The sequence below is a fragment of the Acartia tonsa genome, chromosome 13 (assembly GCF_053477335.1).
Source record: "Acartia tonsa isolate MP-2025a chromosome 13, ASM5347733v1, whole genome shotgun sequence".
NCBI classification, from domain to species: Eukaryota; Metazoa; Arthropoda; class Copepoda; order Calanoida; family Acartiidae; genus Acartia; species Acartia tonsa.
Genome location: NC_137272.1, coordinates 33,888,562 through 33,910,306, shown reverse-complemented (window position 1 = coordinate 33,910,306; position 21,745 = coordinate 33,888,562). Strand labels below are relative to the sequence as shown.

At 32.0% G+C, this 21,745-nt stretch overlaps 1 protein-coding gene across 2 annotated transcripts in view; it reads left to right on the top strand.

Moving 5' to 3' along the window:
* LOC145334954 (semaphorin-1A-like) overlaps positions 1 to 21,143 on the top strand; it is a 197,579-nt gene extending 176,436 nt beyond the window's left edge. For both annotated transcript variants that reach the window (XM_080180594.1, XM_080180595.1), the window contains 4 exons: positions 7,400 to 7,523; positions 7,845 to 7,904; positions 18,211 to 18,336; positions 18,595 to 21,143. In XM_080180594.1, the coding sequence (XP_080036720.1) occupies positions 7,400 to 7,523; positions 7,845 to 7,904; positions 18,211 to 18,336; positions 18,595 to 18,922 (638 nt within the window). In that variant the 3' untranslated portion in view covers positions 18,923 to 21,143. The remainder of the gene's footprint in view (positions 1 to 7,399; positions 7,524 to 7,844; positions 7,905 to 18,210; positions 18,337 to 18,594) is intronic.
* Positions 21,144 to 21,745: the final 602 nt, after the last annotated feature.

The window sequence follows — 21,745 nt, the reverse complement described above, 5'->3', positions numbered from 1 at the left end:
GTTAGATTTTCAAATATATTTAGTTTCCTAACATAACAGCATAGCTTCAACCTATGAAAGTTTATTAGAGTACTGCTATAATGATGCATTATAATCCCCTTAAAACGCACCCAAAGGTGTCGAAAATTGGGGTCAAAAAATGATATGGTAGATTTTCTGATCGTTAGTTTTTTATACTGTCTACCAAAAAACGACTTAATTAAACTTTTAGTAGCAAATCTACTCTTTAATTAGTCCCATAAAGAAAATCTTTGCCATTTACTTTTTGGCCAGTTAAAACAAATAATTTCGAGGAAAATCAATATTTGTTTTTCTATAGAAGGGGTAACTTTGTTTATTATTATGGAGGATCCACATGAATTAACGTCCATTGTCTTATCTCTAAAGATCTGTGGTCATTGTCCAAATTATTAGAACTTTGGCTGCGCCACCTTTGGTATTAATCGTGTGTTTTTCTAAAGGTTTTTTAATCTTGTTTTGAAAGGGCAGTGCGTGCCTACTAATATATGGCGGGAGGGGACTGTTTATTACACTAGTCCCCAAAGTTTTATAATAGCGTTCTCTTATTCAAAAGCTTAATAACTTTGGCGATTTTTTGCTTGGTTGGATCATTTAGTTGAGTGTCCAAACGTTTAAACCACTTATACAAAAATACCTTGAATTGTTAAAAAATCTCTTGCAATAGTAGACAGACATGTAGATAATTTATTCAATAACTGATGAATTTGTATGTCAATGCAATTCTTCTAGGTCTAACATGGATGTAGGCGTTAAAAGTAGAATAATAATAAATATAAAGCAATTAGCTGTATATAAGAATTATTTGCCTCAAAACTTGAATTTTTACTGATTTCTTAAAAGATTATGACAATTAACCGTTAAAATTCAGAGATAAATTGATACATTTTACTGACAGAAAAGTTGTAGGCAAAGCAACTGCCTCCACTCGAAGTTAGGGAGGCGAAAGATGATAGGAAAAATTGTCAGATTCGTGACACATATTGAAAGTATAAGTAGGAATGCCTTGGCCCAAAGGAGTCGCAGCACATCACCCTGCACAGTTAGGACTCCCAGACATAGGTTTTACAATAAAAATCCTTATAGCTAGGTACAATTTTTTATTCCCGCTTCATAAGAACCTTTTTTCAGCCATACTGAAAAATCATGTATATCATCGTTTTACAATAAAATATGATTTTCCATGAATATTAAAATATTTGTTAGCCTGGGACTTCTGCCCCTAAGGGCTAACAAAACTGGTTATAATCTGTCTAAAATGCAATTCGTAAGATAACTATTACCGATCCCTTCCTCCCTGTTGAAAAAGATGGTGGTTGTTTACGATTTGAGTATCGGCCCCCCGGCATTAAGAAAGCAATAAATTAAAGTTAACAACGATCTAACAAAATATTGCTGGCAAACGGCCGCATTTTATAGTAGCGGAGCTATTCTATAAATGCGTAGTATTTGTGCACGTACAATGGTACATACGTCCAAGTATGGTAGTTAACATATAAGATAATCTCACAACTGATAACATCTCTTAGAATTAAAAATAATTGATGTATTACAGTATATTGTCCTTTTACAGATCGTTGCAGCGTTATTTATAGCATTTTTCTTGATTTTTAAAATATATTAGAAATTTTGCACCTAGACTTTAATAATTTGCTTTTTTTCAAAGCGTGATAAAATAGTTAATATTAGATAATATTTTTGAATACATATTTGTTGATGATAATTTTAATTACAGTAATATGGTAAAAATCACTTTATTTTAATAATAAATAATGTTTTTACTTGTTAAAAAAATGTAACATATATTCTTTAGGATTATATCTTAGGCTTATTATAAGCTATAGGGTTAAAGACCCGCAGGGATTGTCCAAGTTTGAATATGACCCAACAGGGCTAGAGACCCCCCTCAATAGTAATTTTAAATATCTAAATAAGGGAGTGGGGGGTTTCAGTGATCAAGAAACAAGTAACATTAAAAGCAGCGACTATTGACGATAATAATTATTTCTCGCATCGTATTATAAACGGCTTTCCGCGGATATAGAATGTACAATTATAAGACTAAACCAGTTTTTTTAGCCCCGAGTTGCCGAAGGCACGGGCTAAAAAAACTGGTTTTAATCTTATGATTGTACATTTTTATATTCGTAGAAAGCTGGATTTAATAGGATGCTAGACATAGTTTTTTCGTATGGATGAGAAACGGTTCCTATCCACCGGATTCGAATGAATACGAGAATAGTTATTTCTTTCATCGTATTATAAACCGCTTTCCGCGGATATAGAATGTACAATTATAAGATTAAAACCAGTTTTTTTAGCCCCGAGTTGCCGAAGGCACTGGCTAAAAAAACTGGTTTTAATCTTATGATTGTACATTTTTATATTCGTAGAAAGCTGGATATAATAGGATGCTAGACATAGTTTTTTCGTATGGATGAGAAACGGTTCCTATCCACCGGATTCGAATGAATACGAGAAAACAATTTTCCCTCACTATTTGTGGGAAACATTGGCATTTTTAATTATTGGTTGTTTCACCAACTGCCATTGTCCCCTCCCTTCCTCCCTGTGGATAATCCAAAATACGTATTTTTCAACGATTTTCTTTTGTCAAAACTTGTAGAATTACGTTGAGATTTATTTGTGATCGACCATTAAACTATTTTAAACCATTTGATAAAGCTTTACAAGCTTAATGAGAGATAGGGCTAGGTGTTCTTTAAAGATAGTGTTTTCTCTAAAAGTCCCTGTTGGGCAACAAAACCCTTTTATTTAAGAAATAATAATAAGGGGAGGGGGTCTACTAACCCACTCTCCTTTTTTTCAACTTATTTCAAACATAAGAAAGATTATTTCCTTTAATTATATGAAACTTTAGAAATTACTGCTAGAAATACGTATCTACTCCTAAACTCTTGAATAAATTATTTTCAGAACTTTTATCCGTAACAATTTGATACATAAATCTTTAGCTTTTAATAGTCTTGTTGAGTTTTATAAAATTCTAGGCTTAAGGGGATCTTATAATTATCTTTTTATATTAATGGTTTTGGATTTTTGTAATTTTTAAAATTTTTATGGCAACGAAAAATACAATTATAATACAAAATAATATAATAAAAGGCAAAAAAATTTGAGCCATCAAAACTGGAATAAATCAGGAATCTAAAGTGATACGACAATGAACGATTAATTGATGAACATAACCAATGACGATACACAAAATTACATTTAGCTGTTGAAACGTTTGGACACCAAACACAAAGAACCAACCAATTAAAATTCAATAAAAGTTCTCAATATTGTTGATCAAACAAATAAGAAAACATCAGCAAAAAACTTTAGGGACTAGTGTAATAAACAGCCTAATGTCCTCACCCTTCATGGTTATATTTAAGCCTATATTTTTTTCATTCTACTATCCACAGATAACTGTCATTAAAACGATGCTTTAAATAAGAATTAAATGTTAAAAATGAACTACAGTTAACTAACATATAATTGTTTTTAGTTTAAAATTAGTTGAACTATTAATTTAGCCTAATCATTGATAACAATGGATATAGAATACGTAGATATATTGGCAGGGCAAAATGTGTTGCTAACATTAAACTCATTTGTTGGTCAGTTCTTTCATTCAGTAGAAGGGGAGTAGATGGGGTAAATGGGATGGTAGGGGAAATCGTTATTTTAGCCCGCCGTGAGTTTCACTTTATTAGAGAACATGAAAATCTGTTGTATTATCCAATTAATAATATATCCATTTTGATAATGCTTTTGTAAGTAGCGCAGCTACTTTATATCTACTTTTTGTTTACAATGTTATTCTGTCAACTATATAGCATCAATACTAGAATAGTTATTTCTCGCATCGTATTATAAATAGCTTTCCGCGGATATAGAATGTACACTTATAAGATTTAAACCAGTTTTTTTCAGCCCCGAGGTACCTATTATTACTATTCTAATAATCGTATTATTATATATAGGAGACGTTAATTGAATATATAAACAAAATAACCCCTTCTGTAGATCAAAATTGGTTGAAAAGTTTAGACACCACTAGTTTGGAATTATTCAATCACAATTCAATAAAAGTACCCAAAGATTTTATGCCAAGGTAACGAGGTTGTAAAACTTTGGGTACCAGTGTGTTTTACAGTCCAATGTTTCCACTCTCCATGCTTAAACTAACCATTCTTTTATTGTTAATTTGGATATATGTATATGTTTTTGTTAACTAAATGAATTAGTGGAAATATTACAAATGTATTTTATTATAAACAGTTTATTTAATTTATATGTTTTTATAGTATAATCATTTCTAGCAATTTTGTGTTTGGGGTCAAAGCTATTCTATAAAAAATGTCTGTTAGTCTGTTTTTTAAGTCTTTCTGTAATGAAGCTCTCTTTTTGGTTCTATGTCCCCTCTTTCTTCTTACTCTCCCCTTACTCTTCCCTTACTCTCCTTTCTCTCTCTCTCTCTCTCTCTCTCTCTCTCTCTCTCTCTCTCTCTCTCTCTCTCTCTCTCTATCTCTCTCTCTCTCTCTCTCTCTCTCTCTCTTTCTCTCTCTCTCTCTCTCTCTCTCTATCTCTCTCTCTCTCTCTCTCTCTCTCTCTCTCTCTCTCTCTCTCTCTCTCTCTCTCTCTCTCTCTCTCTCTCTCTCTCTCTCTCTCTCTCTCTCTCTCTCTCTCTCTCTCTCTCTCTGACTGACATTTTTCCTTATGTATACTAAAGTGGAAGGATGTTTGTTTGTGAGTCCAGTAAAATAACAGAAAGTTGTTGAACTCTACCTTGTCAGGTTTTAGGCCATTTAAAGAGTTGTTACGCTTCAAAAAGCTTTTTACCCTTCAGCCTATTTTGGTCTAATCCCTATACTTTGATAAAAACATAGATTACTAAGTAGAATGGCATATCATACCATTATGAAGTCTTTAATGCATAAAATTAAAGAGCATGCTATGATTGTTGTCAATGAGGAATATAATGTAATGTTTAAATTAAATGCAAATAGCCTAATTTTGGGTTTTTTAAATGAGGGCACTTTTTTCAGCTCTTAGTAATCTATGAAAAGAAGGCATTATGCATATAATCATACATAACATTTTCATATATGGAATAATTTAATGGACTCAAAAAAGATCTAGATCATTTTAGAGCCTAAATAAATTTTAAAGGAGAGATAGACAGAGAGAAAGGGAGAGATAAAAAGCGAGAAATATAGAGAAAATAGAACGTTTCTAGGTTTTACTGGTCAAAATAAGAGCTTTACGTTAGCCTACGGACGGAAATTCCTTTACAGTAGAGGAGCTTTGTCTTTGATAACAATTACTGCAAGTCCAAATACCTATCCAAACAATAAATAATTCCATACATTTGGAAATCAAATATTTACATTTTGATTACTATTGCAGGGATTCAGATATAGGACAACTAAAGTTAATAGAATAAAATCCCATAATATAAAGCAGTAAGGTTTTTTTTTATCTGAAGCTAGATGTCTAAGAAAATGAAGATCCTAGTTGGTTGTAAATTTTAGGGAAGCTTTATGAATGTCTGTGATTGGTCTTAGGCTGTTTTCATGGGGGACTAAACAACTATTTCTAGTTACAATATAGTTGGAACTAGCGGCTGCTCCTCTAGCATCTAGGGGCTCTATATTCGCAGGGATATAGGAAGACAGAAAAATAGACTAAAACCATATCCAGACTTATACCTAATAGCTTAATACCATCTCAGGTCCTATAATGATCTTCCCTCTAAAGAAAACCAAATCTGTTCAGCGGTTAGCGAGATCCTTCGCAACAGACAAAAAAAAGTTTAGCACTTTATATAATAGGATTTAATAAGAGAAAAAATAAAGTATTTTCTTACTGTAGAAAAGCCTGTTTTTTGTTTTAAAAAAATAAACCTCCCTTCCTACAAATACTATTGTTAACCCCTACGGGAATTTTTAGCCAAGCATAGCTTTTCAAACATAATCTAGCCTAACCTAACTCAGCATAAGCATAAAAATAAGATTTATTTATATTTTTTTATGGTTCGCTTTCGGTTTTGACTAAAAAAAAGTTTATCTTCAATTGCTATATCTGTATCCCTGACGAAAAGATCATTAGCACATATAGCTTTCAAACAATTATACTATGTACGTATGTATGTAATTCAAATAATAACATTATATTTATACAAAACTACCAAAAAAGTTTAAATTAGCTATTAGGTCTCTTGAAAGTGTTTTTTTTCTTTTCAAAAATGTAAAAATAAGAATGGCAACACAAATAAGAAGCATATTTCAAAAAGATATAAAACGGATAAGTGAGTTATAGAGTATAGAGTATTAAGTTTAAAAAATAAGATTTAGCTCTTTAAAATTATGACAGACAGACGGACAATTTATAATGTAGATGTGGATATGTCATAGGAATCGTCACTTAAATATTAGCTGTCTATCTTCATTAACAGCCGAGAAAATCACTTTCGTTAGGGACTGACGGACGAACTAAAAATTACAATAACAGTTTTCAGTTTTCACTGTTTGATAAAAACACTCCAACAATTATTTAAAATCATTAAAATAGTTTCATACTATGGCTACAGAAAAGCTATACATATTTATAGAGGCTTATTGCAGGGATCTAAAGGGATAGGGCATTGGCTGATAAATTGATGAAACACAAAATTGCCCCTTCTGTAGATTAAAATTAGTGGTTGAAACGTTTGGAAATCAACTAAATGCACCAACCAATAATAATTAAATAAAAGTCCCCACACTTGTTAAGCTAACCAATAAGGAAATGTTATTATAAAACTGTACGTACTATTATAATAAACAGCTCAATGTATCCCCCTTCCATGAATTGACCTTATTCTAATAGCTTTTTATGTTGTTAGTACTTCATAGCTGATATAATTTATCTTAATTGGAATAAGATACAAAATAGAAGGTAATTTCAAACAAAAGTTTAATAAGAATTAAAATTTTCTTAAAATTATTTTAACTAACTGAAAAGTTAAAAGTAAAATTTTAACAATAACAAAACTAACTTATCCCTTTTGTAGATGAAAGTATTTGGTTGAAAAGTTTAAACACAGCTAATTTGGAACCAACCAATAAAAATTTTTAAAAAGCACCCAAATAATTTAAGGTAATTAAACTTTGGGTACCAGTGTAATTTACAGTCTAATTTCCCCTTCGTCCGAGGACAATAAGTTCAATAAAACCTAGTCGATACGAAGCAGCTTACAGTCCCTATAAAAAATGACTCCATACTTATACAAATGACCAATGATAGGTAGTATAGCAGTTTCAAATCAAATAATCAAATGTTTATTTACAAGTCTAACATGGCATAATTCTTAATTCATAATCTTTTATAGGATCCAACGATGAGCGGTACTACCCTATGAGTACGCTAGTCCTTGCTGTAGTGCTGACCGGCCTCCTTACACTAGCCCTGGGCTTCCTGGCTGGCTATCTGGCTAATAATGCGTTGAATATCAGGTAAGTAAACCTTTTATTGTGGTGTTTTTTTTATCAAATTGCCTATCTAGCACAATAACCCTTCCCACTTATTTTTGGTAATAAATTGGAAATAAGGGGGAAGGTAGTACTTTTTAATGATAAACCGCTGTGGGTCCTATACGTGCAACCCTGTGGGGCTAACCAATACACAATTCAACCCAATCTTTAGTTTTAGCGTAATTGCACTTCTACTAAAGATTAATAAGAAGGATACAGTGTTAAGGCAATGAAAAATAAGATGTAACCCTCTTATCGCTAAATTTATTTTTACATTTAACGTTAACCTAAATTTATTTTTAGATCTGTAGCTTCTGTGACGTCTAGCAAGGTCTCTTTGGTCAAACCATCGGCTTTAGACAAGTAAGTATTTACTACGCATTTATACAAAAATAACCTCGGAACTGACATTGTTTTCGTTTACAATATGGCTTTTCATAGTTCTTGGAAGGTTTATAACTATTTTGGGGGAGAATACCACCACACTTTAAAAAGAAAGTCCCCACTTTGTTTTACTTTTTCTTTTTTAAACTGATATTGAATGTGGAAGGTTCGACTCACCCCCCCCCCCCCCCCCTCCCATCTTCAATACTAATGCCCATTGAGACCTGTAGGGGCGTAGCCCCTAATTTTTAGTTTATCCACTAGAACTAGCTCAAGCTTTACATTTAAACACATCATGCTTTGACCACACATCTCCTGAGTGCTCCTTATTATTACCTCCCCATCGCCAAGTATGGCAGGTGTCCTAATAAGTGTATTACCACTGATCCTTATTCGCTTTTAAATACATCAGTTGTAATGTATCCTTATGGCTCCTCATTATTACCTCCCCATCGCCAAGTATGGCAGGTGTTCTAATAAGTGTATGACCACAGATCCTTATACCCCTTTAAATACATAAGGTTGTATTTTATCCTTATACATAAGAACACTATAGGTAGTAAAAACAAAAAAAACATCTATATTGTAGTAACACTCTAATTACAAAAAGATTGCCTGTCCTTTTTCTTTCCTACGGAAGGTAATCTAAAACCTAAATTATAAAAGTTAAAATAGGATATTTAAATAGGATTTTTTCCTATATTTTTCATGACTTTCATGATCTTTTTATATATGCTTTATGATATAATCTATACAAGATTTATCTATGTCCATAAGCAGATATAATGTACTAATAACCCAAAGCAATTGGGCAATTTGTTCATTTCATATGGAACATGAACTTTTTTAATGCGATCTAATCTATAATAAAAAGTAGTAAGGTTTTTTTGTCTAAAAATATAGATTCAAATTGTCTAGGAAGAAATATAAATTCTGGTTGAGGTTTTAGGCTATTTTTTTTGACCTCCCTAGAGAATAGGATTGAAGGACAGAAAAAAACAATGTCGATGTAATAATTGTAAAAAAGATAATAAAAAAATTGAATATCCATTTTATGTCAGCCAAGGCCGCTTTTATCTAAGCCAAATAGTCGACAAAAAACCTTGATATATCGACATATTGCAAGCAGGTTAATTTCAAAATAAATATTTTTTTCGAAAGTTTTTCCCTATCCATCGAAGGTCAATATCAACACCATTTAAAAAGTATTTAAGACATTAATAACAAATAGTTCAACAGGAAGGAAAATAACAAAGAGTTTTAAATGAAAGTCGTTTCCCTCAAAGTGCCTAGTCAAGTAGAGACCCCCCCCCTCTTATCCTTATTTATTATAGAAAGTAGTTAAGACTGTAAAGTTTTGCTTTATCTGCAGATTTAGCTTTGGGTTCATCATGTTAGAAAAGCTTATCTTTGGTCATGAGTTGGTTTTAGGCTATTTCAATTGTAAGTTTTAGCCTTTAGTATAGTTTTAGGCTATATTCTATATATAAAGGCTTTTTTCTTTTTCTTTTTTGTAACAATTACAGCAAAACAAGTTAAGGTTGTGGTATAATTTTATATTCTAATTGATTAATTATATTTGAACAAGTAAAAGTTTTCAAAACTTAAAAAAAAGATTGAACTTTTTAATTACATTAACAGTGAGCGAAAAATGTAAAAATGATTGTAAAAAAGTTGTTAAAATTTTTAGCGTTTTTTACCCAATTTTCTTTCTTTTTAAATTGGTTAGCACTAGCGTAGTGCTTATCTTTGTAAAAATCTTTTTAGTCGGGTTTTTAAAAATAAAAAAATGGAAAAATGGAACCGTTCAGACAAATGTACCATGCAATAGAAAAAAATCAATTGCTCTAAATTCAAGCAATTTTATCATCTATCAGACCCTTTGATTTCATAATTTTGACTGTAAGTTCTAAATAATCATAGCAATGAGCTAAGAATAATAATGGGCTAAGACATTCTTCCAACCTACATAAGGCGCCTGAAATAGCAGCAGTAGGAACCATTTCTTAACATCTTTAGTTATAATACAGTTTGGGTTAAGTAATATATATTTCTATAAAAACTGGACCCGCAGTGTCCAAGGAAATATCTGACCTTCGATGTCATGTAGTCATGTAAGTGTTTCGGCAAAGCAACATGACATATGTAAAATAGCACAATTTCCTTATTGCATTTTGGAAATTTGACATGGCTCGCTTCATGGACGTCCAAGTTTTTTTTGAGAAAGTAAATTTGAAGGTTTCAAAGGTTTGAGTAAGGTAATCTAATGTATTTGTAAAATGTTGTTAAAAACACCCTTCACGCAATTTTATGACAGTCAAATCTAATAAAACTATAACTAAACTCTTTATAAGACAATATTAGTACAAAATACCAAGGAGGAAGGGGTCATTGGGCTGTTAATTACACCAGTCCCCAAACTATTATAATAACGTTTCTCTTAACAACCTTGGGGACTTTTATTGAATTTTGATTGGTTGGTTCATTAAGTTGAGTGTCCAAATGTTTTGAACTCTAATTGTAATCAACAGAAGGGTTAATTTTGTGTATCATCATTTGGGATATACAACAATTTATCGGCCATTGTCTTATCCCTTTAGATACCTGACAAAATACTTATTTTGCAAATTGAAGCATTCTTTTTTGGTTGACCGACATGCACACTTTATGTTACTAGAATGTTGGAAATAAAAATTGGCAGAAAAATTGATGATTTTTAGATGTTATCTGTCAACATGAATTCTTACAAAACTGCTAAAAGACGGGTTTAGGATTTTCTATTTTTAGTAGCGAACCTACTCTATAATTTACTCTGTCTGTCCGTCAGTCATGTCGTCTGTCTGTCAGTCCGTAACGCTATTTTCTTGGCTGCTGTTTGAGAAAGATAGCTGAAATTTCTAGTGAATATTCCTATTGCATATGCCCATATTGTCTATAAATTGTTATTCAATAATTTTTTGTGTTTGGTACTTATGGATGTTGTCATCCTTGTTAATTTAAAGTCTTAGGTTTTTTTTAGTTTTGTACAAACATAAATACAACCACATATGACTAACAAATTCTTTGAAAAAAAACTGAATTTTAAAAAGGAAGTGTATTTCTTAATTTTGAAAATATTTTTTAATTATAAGCTTGAAAATACAAATTAATCTTTCCAGAAAAATTATTTTTTTTAGATTAGCTTAAATGATACGATATGTGATAACCATCTCTTCGAAAATAGCCAAAAACCTGCCCCAATATGTAGCGTGTATACACAGCAAACCAATTTAAGTTTTATATAAAAAAAGAAAAACAGTAAAGTTGAATTAGATATTTCAAAGAAATTAATTAACAAAAAAAGTCAAACGTTAAAAGTCAAAGCATGGATCTAAAGGGATAAGACAATGACCAATAAATTAATGTACATCCCAAATGATTATTCACAAAATTATCCCCTCTGTAAATTACAATTGGTGGTTGAAACCTTTGAACAATCAACTTTTCAACCAGCCAATCAAAATTAACAAAAAGTCCAATGGTTTTTGAGCAAACGAATAAGAAAACATTATTATTAAACTTTGGGAACTAGTGTAATAAACAGCCTAATATTCCATCCCTCAATGAAATCAAAGTCATATCATGAAATATCAGCCCAAGTTGGAAAGAAGAACTAACGGACAAACATTACCCAAATAGTGAGTAGCCGAGGTTCTAAAATTGAGAAGCAACGCTATAAATCGATATGAATCTACTAAATGTTGCTCAGATTTTTGTCTAAATGGTCCCAAGTTTGTCCTTTTTTGGTAGAGAGGGAGCGGACATTGGACTAGAAGTTTGTCCTTTTTTGGTAGGGAGGGAGCGGACATTAGACTAGAAATTGCTCAGATTTTTGTCTAAATGGTCCCAAGTTTGTCCTTTTTTGGTAGGGAGGGAGCAGACATTGGACTATAAGTTTGCCCTTTTTTTGGTAGGGAGGGAGCGGACATTGGACTTTAAGTTTGTACTTTTTTGGAAGGGAGGGAGCGGACATTGGACTATAAGTTACACTGGTACCCAAAATTTTGGTAGGGAGGGAGCGGACATTGGACTATAAGTTGGACACTGGTACCCAACATTTTGTGAATTCGTTCTCTCATTGGTTTGCTTGAAAACCTTGGTTGCTATTATTGAATATTGATTGGTCTGTTCAAACTAGCATGAACAACCTTTTTAGTCAATAATTTTAAACAAGGGGTAGTGATTTTATTTATTATCATTGGGAATGAACATTAAGTTACATTTTATCTTCTATTGTCTTATCCCTCAAGAAACCCTGCTAAGAATAATCTCTCCTTTTTAAAAGTTACCATAACGGTATACATAAAAATTAGGCCCAATTAAACATTGTATTTGGGTCATTTTGGTATATATAGGTCAATTTTAAATTAAAGCCCATTTGTTGACCATTTTATTGTAATTAAATACCTAAGATATCTATCTAAAAGTCAGAATTAAAAAAAAAATAATACGACTCATTTGCTTATTAAGAAACCGGTTACGACCCTAGAAGCCTCTAAGGGCACTTTAAATGCGTTCAAGTCTCTACGTAAAAATAAGAGTTTGATTTTTTTGTGATTTTTCTCGTGAGGGTGGTGGTAACCTCCTCCAAAATGATTATACATCTTCCCGGGACCTATGAGAAGCTACCCTGTTAAGAAGAACCCGATCGGTTCAGCGGTTAGCGAGATCCTTCGGTACAAACATACAAACACATAGATAAACACACAGACAAACAGATAGACATCAGTTACTTTGTTATTAATATTGCTAAAAAGTAATAGGGTTTTTGTCTGTCTTTGTCTGTATGTATGTATTTATGTATAATATATGTCTGCTAATATCTACTGAACGGATCGTTCAACAAAATACCTTGCAAGTGAAACGACATACAGACCCTAATTATTATAGATAAGCGGTATTATCCTCTTAGAAATTTTTTTTTCAATATTGAAAATTTGAGTACCCCCCCCCCCCCCCCCCCCCCCGACAGCGAACTATGAACTCTGGCCGCAGCGCTCGGCTCCCTAGCCTGCCTAGCCGCAGCGCTCGGCCCCCTTGCCTGCCTAGCCGCAGCGCTCGGCTCCCTAGCCTAAAACCTAACCTAACCTAAAATAGTTGTTCGTCGGTAGTCGGGGGGGGGGGGAGGGGGGGGGGAGGGGTACAAAATTGAAAAAAAATGAAAAAAAAGGATAACGCCAGATAAGCTTCGCATATTAATGATTCAATTAATTTTGACTAATTTTCCAAATATTACATAGAAGTGTGCTATTGGCTATAAGGATATAGGGAAAGGAAAATGGAAAATAAAATAATCTCCCCTTTTCCCCAATCCAACAAATTTACACAAATAATATTACCCTTAAATCAAAGTAATATGATGTCTGTCTGTCTGTCTGTTTGCACCAAACTTAACTACATATTTATGTGGACATTACAACGACACATTTACCACAATTTTGACTAAACCAATAGTTGATCTTAGAACAAAATGCCAATATCATGTTAGCTATGGCCACTTTTATCGAATACAATATAGTCTTTATAGACCATTTGAATTGTATAAAGGATTAAAACACTACTTTTGGATGGGGGGAGGTAAATTTATATGTCATTGTCTTATCTCTGTATCCGTGAGAGTTAGGCCAATGGGTATAGCATGTAATTAAAGCTTCTAATAGCCTTAATTTTGGCCAAGGATAGACGTTCCATTGATACAACCAAAATTACACAGAGAGAGGGGACAATGTGCTGTTTATTACATTAGTCCACAAAGTCTATTAATTCCTTTTTCCCCTTGTTTTTTGGCTTAACATCATTGGGGACTTATATTAAATTCTTATTGATTGGTTTATTTAGTTGAGTTTCCAAACGTTTCAACCACTAATTATTATCCAGAAGGGGTAATTAGTGTTTTATTATTGGGGATGTACATAAATTTTTCGGCCGTTGTCTAATCTCTTTAAATCCCTGATTTCTATCCTGTCAGAAGATTTGCTAAAATATTAATAATTTATTTATCATTATTGTAAAAACACCAATATAGGATACCAATAGTAATGGGATCAACTGAAAATAGTTGTCGAATGTGTACGCAGTTTCCCGAGTGTTTCCTCATCCTAGCTCAATATTTACTACTAGCTAAAAAAGCTTCAAACTTCAAAAAAAAATCAAATTTATAATGTATAATGTATAAATCGTTTATACATTCAAATTTAGATTTTTAAGGGAAGTTTGAAGATTTGTAGCTAGTAGTAAATATTGAGCTAGGATGAGGAAACACCCAGGAAACTGCGTACACATTCGGCAACTATTTTCAGTTGATCAGTAATGGCCAATAAGACATAACAAGGATAGTTATGTCTATATATAAGTAGCGCAGCTATTTCAACATAATAAAGTTGTTAATAACATACGGGTATCATTTAATATACATCCTAGCGGCATTTGAAGAGGGGGGAGTCAAATTTGATAACCCAATTTCTTATTTTAGATTTTTTTTTAAAGTAAAAAATAAATTTTCGGGGGGGGTGGACATTTTTTTTTTGGAGGGGCTGGGTGCCCCCCCCTCATTTTTAATTTTAGTTAAAAAATGAAGATGTTTTTTTTTGTTGGGGGGGGGGGGGTATATTTCATTTTTTGGGGGTGTTGGACTTAGTCCCACCTACCAAGAAAATAGTTATAAACCTTCCCGGGACCTATGAGAAGCTACCCTGTTAAGGAGAACCCGATCGGTTCAGCGGTTAGCGAGATCCTTCGATACAAACAAACACACAAACACACATACACACAGACATCCTGTTACTTTAGTATAAGGATACATCCTAGCGACTGCACCCCTAGCATCTAGTGTCCCTGTATCTAAGGGTTCAGAAAAGTAGTATAAATCCATAAGAATTTAGTTTAGAAAACCCCTAAAATTAGATGGATTTAGACCAATTTTTATGACGTCACACATGACACTTTCCGTATCTCCATATTAAAGGGTAAATAGAGCTTTCAAAAAAGTAGTCTAAAACCATGCAAAGAATTTAGTTAAAAAAAACAGCCTAAAGCTATTTCGTTACTTATCAAAACTGAAGATCCTAATGTGTAAGTGTGAGATCTTTAATGGCAAACAAAACGAGACTTACTAATTTATAAAACAGGAAAACTTTTTTTTGGCAAGTTTGACACACTGATAGACATTCTTCAGTTATAGAGTAGCTACGCTACTAAAAAAAAAGATTGGTAGTAAAGATATGAATATAAGGATTTTTCTGGTGGGCACGCTTTAAAAATAACAAGGACCATTACGTCCAAAACTGCCCAGAAATGACTTAATAACCAGGGATCTAAAGAGATAAGACAATTGCCGATAAATTTATGTACACCCCCAATGATGTTACACAAAATTACCACCTCTGTAGGTTACAGTTAGTGGTTGATACATTTGGACACAGAACCTAATGAACAAACCAATCAAAATTCAACAAACGTCCTCAAGGTTGTTTAGCCAACTAATAACCAAACGTTAATTCAAAACTTTGGGGACTAGTGTAAAAAACAGCCCATTGTCCCCTTTCCCTTTTGGTAGGCACGCTTTAAAAATAACAAGAACACTTACGCCCAAAAAAGCGCAGAGAAAACTTGATATAAGAAAATGTTACAGTATTTATAAAAATCCTGTAAAAATCTTATGCTTTAACTTTGGGGACTTCTTATAAATCTACAATTGCAGCTTAAATGTTTGTCCTTTTTGACTATTGACCATATTATAGAACTCTAAAAGCAATCCTATTTATATATTCTAGGTCTATTTTTCTCCAAGTTAAAAATTTGGGAGATACTCAAATTAAATTATATTAGTTATTTAACGAATACTATTTTAGAGAGCTTTCCGCGGTTATTAAAATTAAAAGAAAACACTACTTCTAGATTCTTATATAAAAAAAATATTTTTACTTGGATGTTGCACTAGATTTTCTGATACTACCAGCTGGTTAAAATTACGGTATATACTCCCCTTCCTCCACCTTTACCCCATACCCTTCCCTCATACTAGATGAACGAACCGATCAATAATTGACGACAAATTTCCCCCTTCCAGTTTATCCACGTATTCTATTTGCATTAAATTATATGACGCTAATCTAATAAGTTTAACAACAATCTAATATTTATAATTAAACAAGGATGACAACATCCATAAAAACGAAGCACTGAAACAGTAGGACAAACGGACATTAACACTTGTATAGTGTCTGAACTGAATAATCAGAATATAAAAGTATACCTAAGAGTCGAAGCAAAATTGTAAGTAAATTTGTTGAAAAACTGTTTGATACAGGATAATGTTTATGGACATACTTGCATTTTTAGGGCTTGAATATAGAGTTGCTTCGCTTACGATATTGTTCTAAGTTGTCCCAGGAATCAATATGCAAAAAATCAGATCAAACGGATAATTAGATCACATAAAAATATGTTGTCAAAAGAGTAAAAAAATCAACATGTTTTAAATGGACGTACGGACATTCTTGTAATGCTAGAGTAGAGTAGAGTTGCTACGCTTTCTAAATCGTACCAAAAAACTACAGGAATCATCATGCAAAGTTTGAAATCGATAGAACAATTCTAACATGCCTAAATTAACGAATAAAAGCTATCTGTCTCGGACGGAAGTACGGACGGACCGACCCTAATTTTAGGAAAGCTTCGCTTTTAAAAATCTTTTGTTTTGGTCAATATTATACTTGTTAATGTGCTAGTTTAAATGAATTATAACTTCCTTATATACAACAATATACAGGGATCTTAAGGGATAAGACAATAAACAATAAATTGATGTACATCCCCAATGATGATCCACAAAATTACTCCTTTTTTAGATTACAATTAGTGGTTAAAACGTTTGAACACTCAACTTATTGATCCAAAGTATCAAATTTCAATTCAAAACCCCAAAGTTATTAGGCTAACGAATAAGAATACATTATTATAAAACTTTGGGACTAGTGTAATAAACAGTCCAATGTGCCCTCCCTCCCTGCAACAACATTGTTTCAACCAGGGCGTTGTACATTTAGCTTTATAGAGCAGCTGCACTGCTACTATATAATTCACTCTTGTATGGTTGTATGGCATTTATGGTAGTTGGCTATCATCATAAGAACATTGTTTTGTCGTTATTTTGTCACTTATTACTACTTTCACTAAATGGCATATAGTTTGTTTAAAAAATAGTTAAAATGTAGGGATATCTTTAGGGATAAGACAATGTTCGATAAATGGATGAACGTCCCCAGTGATGATGAACAAAACTTTCCCCTTTGTTCATTATGAAAATAAAGGTGGAAAAGTTTGAACACTGCTAGTTTGATCCAACTGAGCTCCAATCAAAGAACCCAAAGTTTTAAATCAGTAAATGATTATAAAATTTTGGGTGCCATAATAATCTAATTCCAAAGTCCTCTACTATTAAGCAAAAAAAGTCATACAAAAATGCTAAACTATTAGTTATAATTTTGATCCTTGTTTAAGTATAGTAATGTCTATTATAAATGGGTCTTAATAGGGTTTGAATTATTACAATTCAATGCAATGGCTATTAAACATGAATTCAGTTATCAGAACAGCAAAATATATTAGATTAGCTAATATTATTAAAGGATATATTAATCATATAAAAACTATTCTGCCTCAGTCTTATAATCCCAAAAATTAATTATTGTTTTTTTTTATGCTTTAATACAGATATGAAAAAGTATTAAGTTTATAAATTACCTCTATTGTAAGAACTTTAAAAAAAAATTTATTTGAAATATAACAATTATTCTCAACTTCCTAAACTGTATATATCGGCTGTTATGAAAATACAGTATAGCACCATCTAGTGAGTAAAAATCAAACTATAAAAGTATCCATCACTGTATAAAAGAATGAAGTCTTTATATGATACAAATACAGCAACATCTAGTTAGCAAAAGTCTAACTACAGAATAATTAATCCTCTACTATAAAGTAGTAAGGTATTTTTTGTCTGTAGCTAAAGATCTCAGAAATGTCTGGTCTAAATGGGCAATTCTTTTAGGGTAGGTTTATTTATATGTCCTGGTTTTGGGCTATTTTCCTGACATATCCGTCCTCATCTAGAGGCTAGGGGCGCATCAAGTAGTATCAATTGAAGGGAAAATCTACTTGAAAAATGGGTACTTCAGCATTTATGGCGCAAAATACAAATGTAATTTTAAAGTAATTCTTTTTGATAATAAAAAAACTTTTTCAGGCCAATGCATGGAGACTCTGGATATAACACCCCCACGAACTCAGGAAGCTCCGCCCACTCCTCCCCATCATATTCCCTGCCCTCATGCACATCCTTCCCAACCCCCATACCTCCAATGGATTTCAGGTAGGTTATTTTTAAAAGAGCAGTTTTCTGTAAATAGAGCCGGTCCGTCCGTTGGTACGTCAGTCCAATTTATCTTACCAATTCAGAGCTTCACTTTCTAAGTGTTGTCATCCTTGTTGTTTGGAAAAATTCCATAAGGTGGCCATTGACATCTAATAGCCACTTCTCAAAGTATTCTCTAAATGATAAGAAACAAAATAATAGAATTAATTATGAATAAAGCTTCATCTAATACATTAATCTAAACAAACATTTCAGGAACAACAACGACCCTCCCCCATCCCTGCAGTCTCTACCCCCCAAGCACTACCTGAAACCCGACTCTGGGCCCCACAGCATCCAGCACCAACCCATGATGCCAATCTCTAGCAGCCCTGGCAGTCGGGTCGGGTCATCAATTGCTCTCAACTCTCGCATGGGCCTGGGCAAAGGCCGTGCTGGGCCACCCTCGACTGGATCGACCGACAGCTCAAGCAGCGGGGCCAGTAGTGGGTCAACTGCTCAGAGCAGGGTGACAACTCTGACTGAAAAGGCTAAAATATCAAGTTTAAACACTTTACAAAAGGTTAAGCGAGTTTATCTATGAAAAGCTTAATATATTTTTATAGAAATACATCTCTAAAAGACTAAATTGAATAGATATAAAATAATAAAGGATTTTGCTCTATAGAGAGTGATTGAAAGAGCTTTTTATTAGTAAAAAAAAGAACATGATAAAAAACATTTACAGGGTGATTTTATAATGCAAAAAATACCACGAAGATTTATACATCACCTTGTAATTTATTCTCTATATTTCACAAATTAATATGATTCAAAATACTTATGAGATTACAAAATTAAATCAAAATATTTTATCTTTTTTATGTAAAAATTCACTAAAATCAAGATTTATTATATTTTTTGTTTTGCATTAGATCTATGTAAATATGAAATTGTTAGTCTAAAACACATGATGTGATATTTAAAAATAGTCATTAATCTTTGTAAAATTATATTTTTTAAGAAATGTAAGGCAAAACTTTATTTGGTACCACCCTGTTTAAAATTGTAAGCAAAACTGACATGTCCATATATTGTTCAATTTATAAATAATTGCTTATTCAAAATTTAAATTAAAAATGACATATTTTCAATTCATATATTTCAATAGGAAAAACTTAAAATAAAATTCAAATTTCAGCCCACCGCAATTGAAATATAAAAATGTATATTATAATAAGAGTATATTATTGTAAGTTTTTAAAATTCCTAGCTTTTTTTCAAATTTCTTAAGTTTTCATTTAAAAATTAACAAAATGACTATAAATACTTCTCTATTCCTAATTTTTCCTAAACGTTTCAGAGCTTTTAACTGTGTCCTTATTTGTACAATAACCCTGATCAAAATATTCTTCCTTTTAGATTTTAGCTATTATAACACAAAGGCTTCTCAACTCACTAGGTTTGTTTGTTAGTCTGTATACATCAAAAATGACGTTTAATCTACTAAAAAATTATATTTAGAATAGTAAAAATAAAATTATTTTTAAAATTCATCAGTTTCATACTGAAATTTTGCTTTGCTACCAAATCATTCTAATTTTAAATGAACTTTGTTTCTAGATTAAAATACTTTCTCCTGGTTTATTAAAGAAGTAAATTTTGCTTTATTGATTAAAACCGAATATGAAAATCAAACAAAATTATTATTAATTTCCTTGCTTATGATTATTAAAAAATGTTTTAGTAAAAAGTCAAGAAAATCATTTTAACTCGATATAACTCATTTTTATATCTTGTTAGACTAATTTTCATTTTTTTTATGTAATTATTTTTTTTGTGCTAAGCTTGAATTTTCAAGCAATAACCATTATTTGAGGGTGTACTCATAAATTTTTATTTTAAAATTAATAGTTTTGCTCTCTAAAAAAAAACATTTTGCCTTATACCTTATCATAGGTAAGCAATACAATTTTTAGGTGACTAAAATCTAAGTTTGAGACAACAAAAAAGATCTTTTAAAAAATGATTAAAATTTTTACGAACCTGTATCTCTCCCCATGTGTACACCCTTTAATATCTATCTACACTGTAATCAAATAATTCTCATACATGATAATTTTATTACATTTATTTTTCAAAATCAATTGTTCTTTCCCTGACACATGGCTTTTAAAGTAAATCACCCAAAATTAAGATTAATTAAAATCACTAAAATCCGCCGCCCCCCTAAAACATAGATCTTTAAACCATCTGCCAGTGGAGCACTTACCCCACCCCCTCTATGCCCCCTTTTCTTTTTTGTGCCTCTAATAACCCTTCAGGGCAATTTTGAATCTTTCTTAACCTAAAATAAGAATTACAATACGTTTTTATGAAGATAATAAGGAGGTTATGAGTGCTTAACTATCGACTAAAAGGATATTACCAAATTATCATAAATTGGAAGATTTTTTTACAGTGTAGTATTTTTTCCAAGTATGGCTTCGAAACTGATTAATATCTGCTGGATTAGAACTGGTTCTCAGCCATACTGAAAAAAACATCTAAAGCATCGTATTACAGACAATTTTCAATGAATATTAAAGTAAAAATCGTAAATTTAATACCCTTTTTGTAATCCCGGGACTTCGGCCCATCAGAGCTAACAAAACAGTTTCTTTTTTATATCCGCGGAAAGCTGTCTATAATACGATTTGATAAATAACTATTATTTTTGCATTGTTGTTACGGCTGTGATATTATTATTATAATAGATTATAATTAAAATGTTTCTTTATGATATAAATATGTCGATTTATCAATTAATAAATCATTTATAAGAATTTTTTTTTCTTTCTTGTAGCGTGGATATTCTATAATTTAAGTGTTCGTTTGTTTGATACTTTACAAGATAATTTCTTAGCTGCAATTGAAGATTGCCAACAATTAGCATCTACACTACAAAATTATGACCGCTCGTTAAGTAAAATTAATCCTTCTGGAGTTATGAATTATTGATTAAAAAGTTGGAATTCTGCTAGTTTGAAAACAACTAATCAGTACAGAAAGTTTTTTAACCAAAGAATAAGATGCCGTGGTTATAAACTATGGGTACTAGTGTAATTTATAGTCCAGTATTCCCCTTCTCCCTGTTATAGCTGAAATGTTATATAAATGACATTTGGGATATACAGCGTGTTTTTTTTTATGAGAACTTTTTTGAAAGCAATTTTACCCAGGGATAAGGGATGGGAAACCTGACCGAAAATTAGGTCTCAGCCTCCTTTTTAAAGTGATGGGGCAACTTTTCTTTTTTGCCTATAAAATCAACTCATTTTCGCCAGTTCATTATTGGCTGTAGGCTAATATCCAATAGCCTGAAACTTGCTTTTAGCATTAACCAATCATGAATAACAAACGCGTCCCCCAGTTCATTATTGGCTAA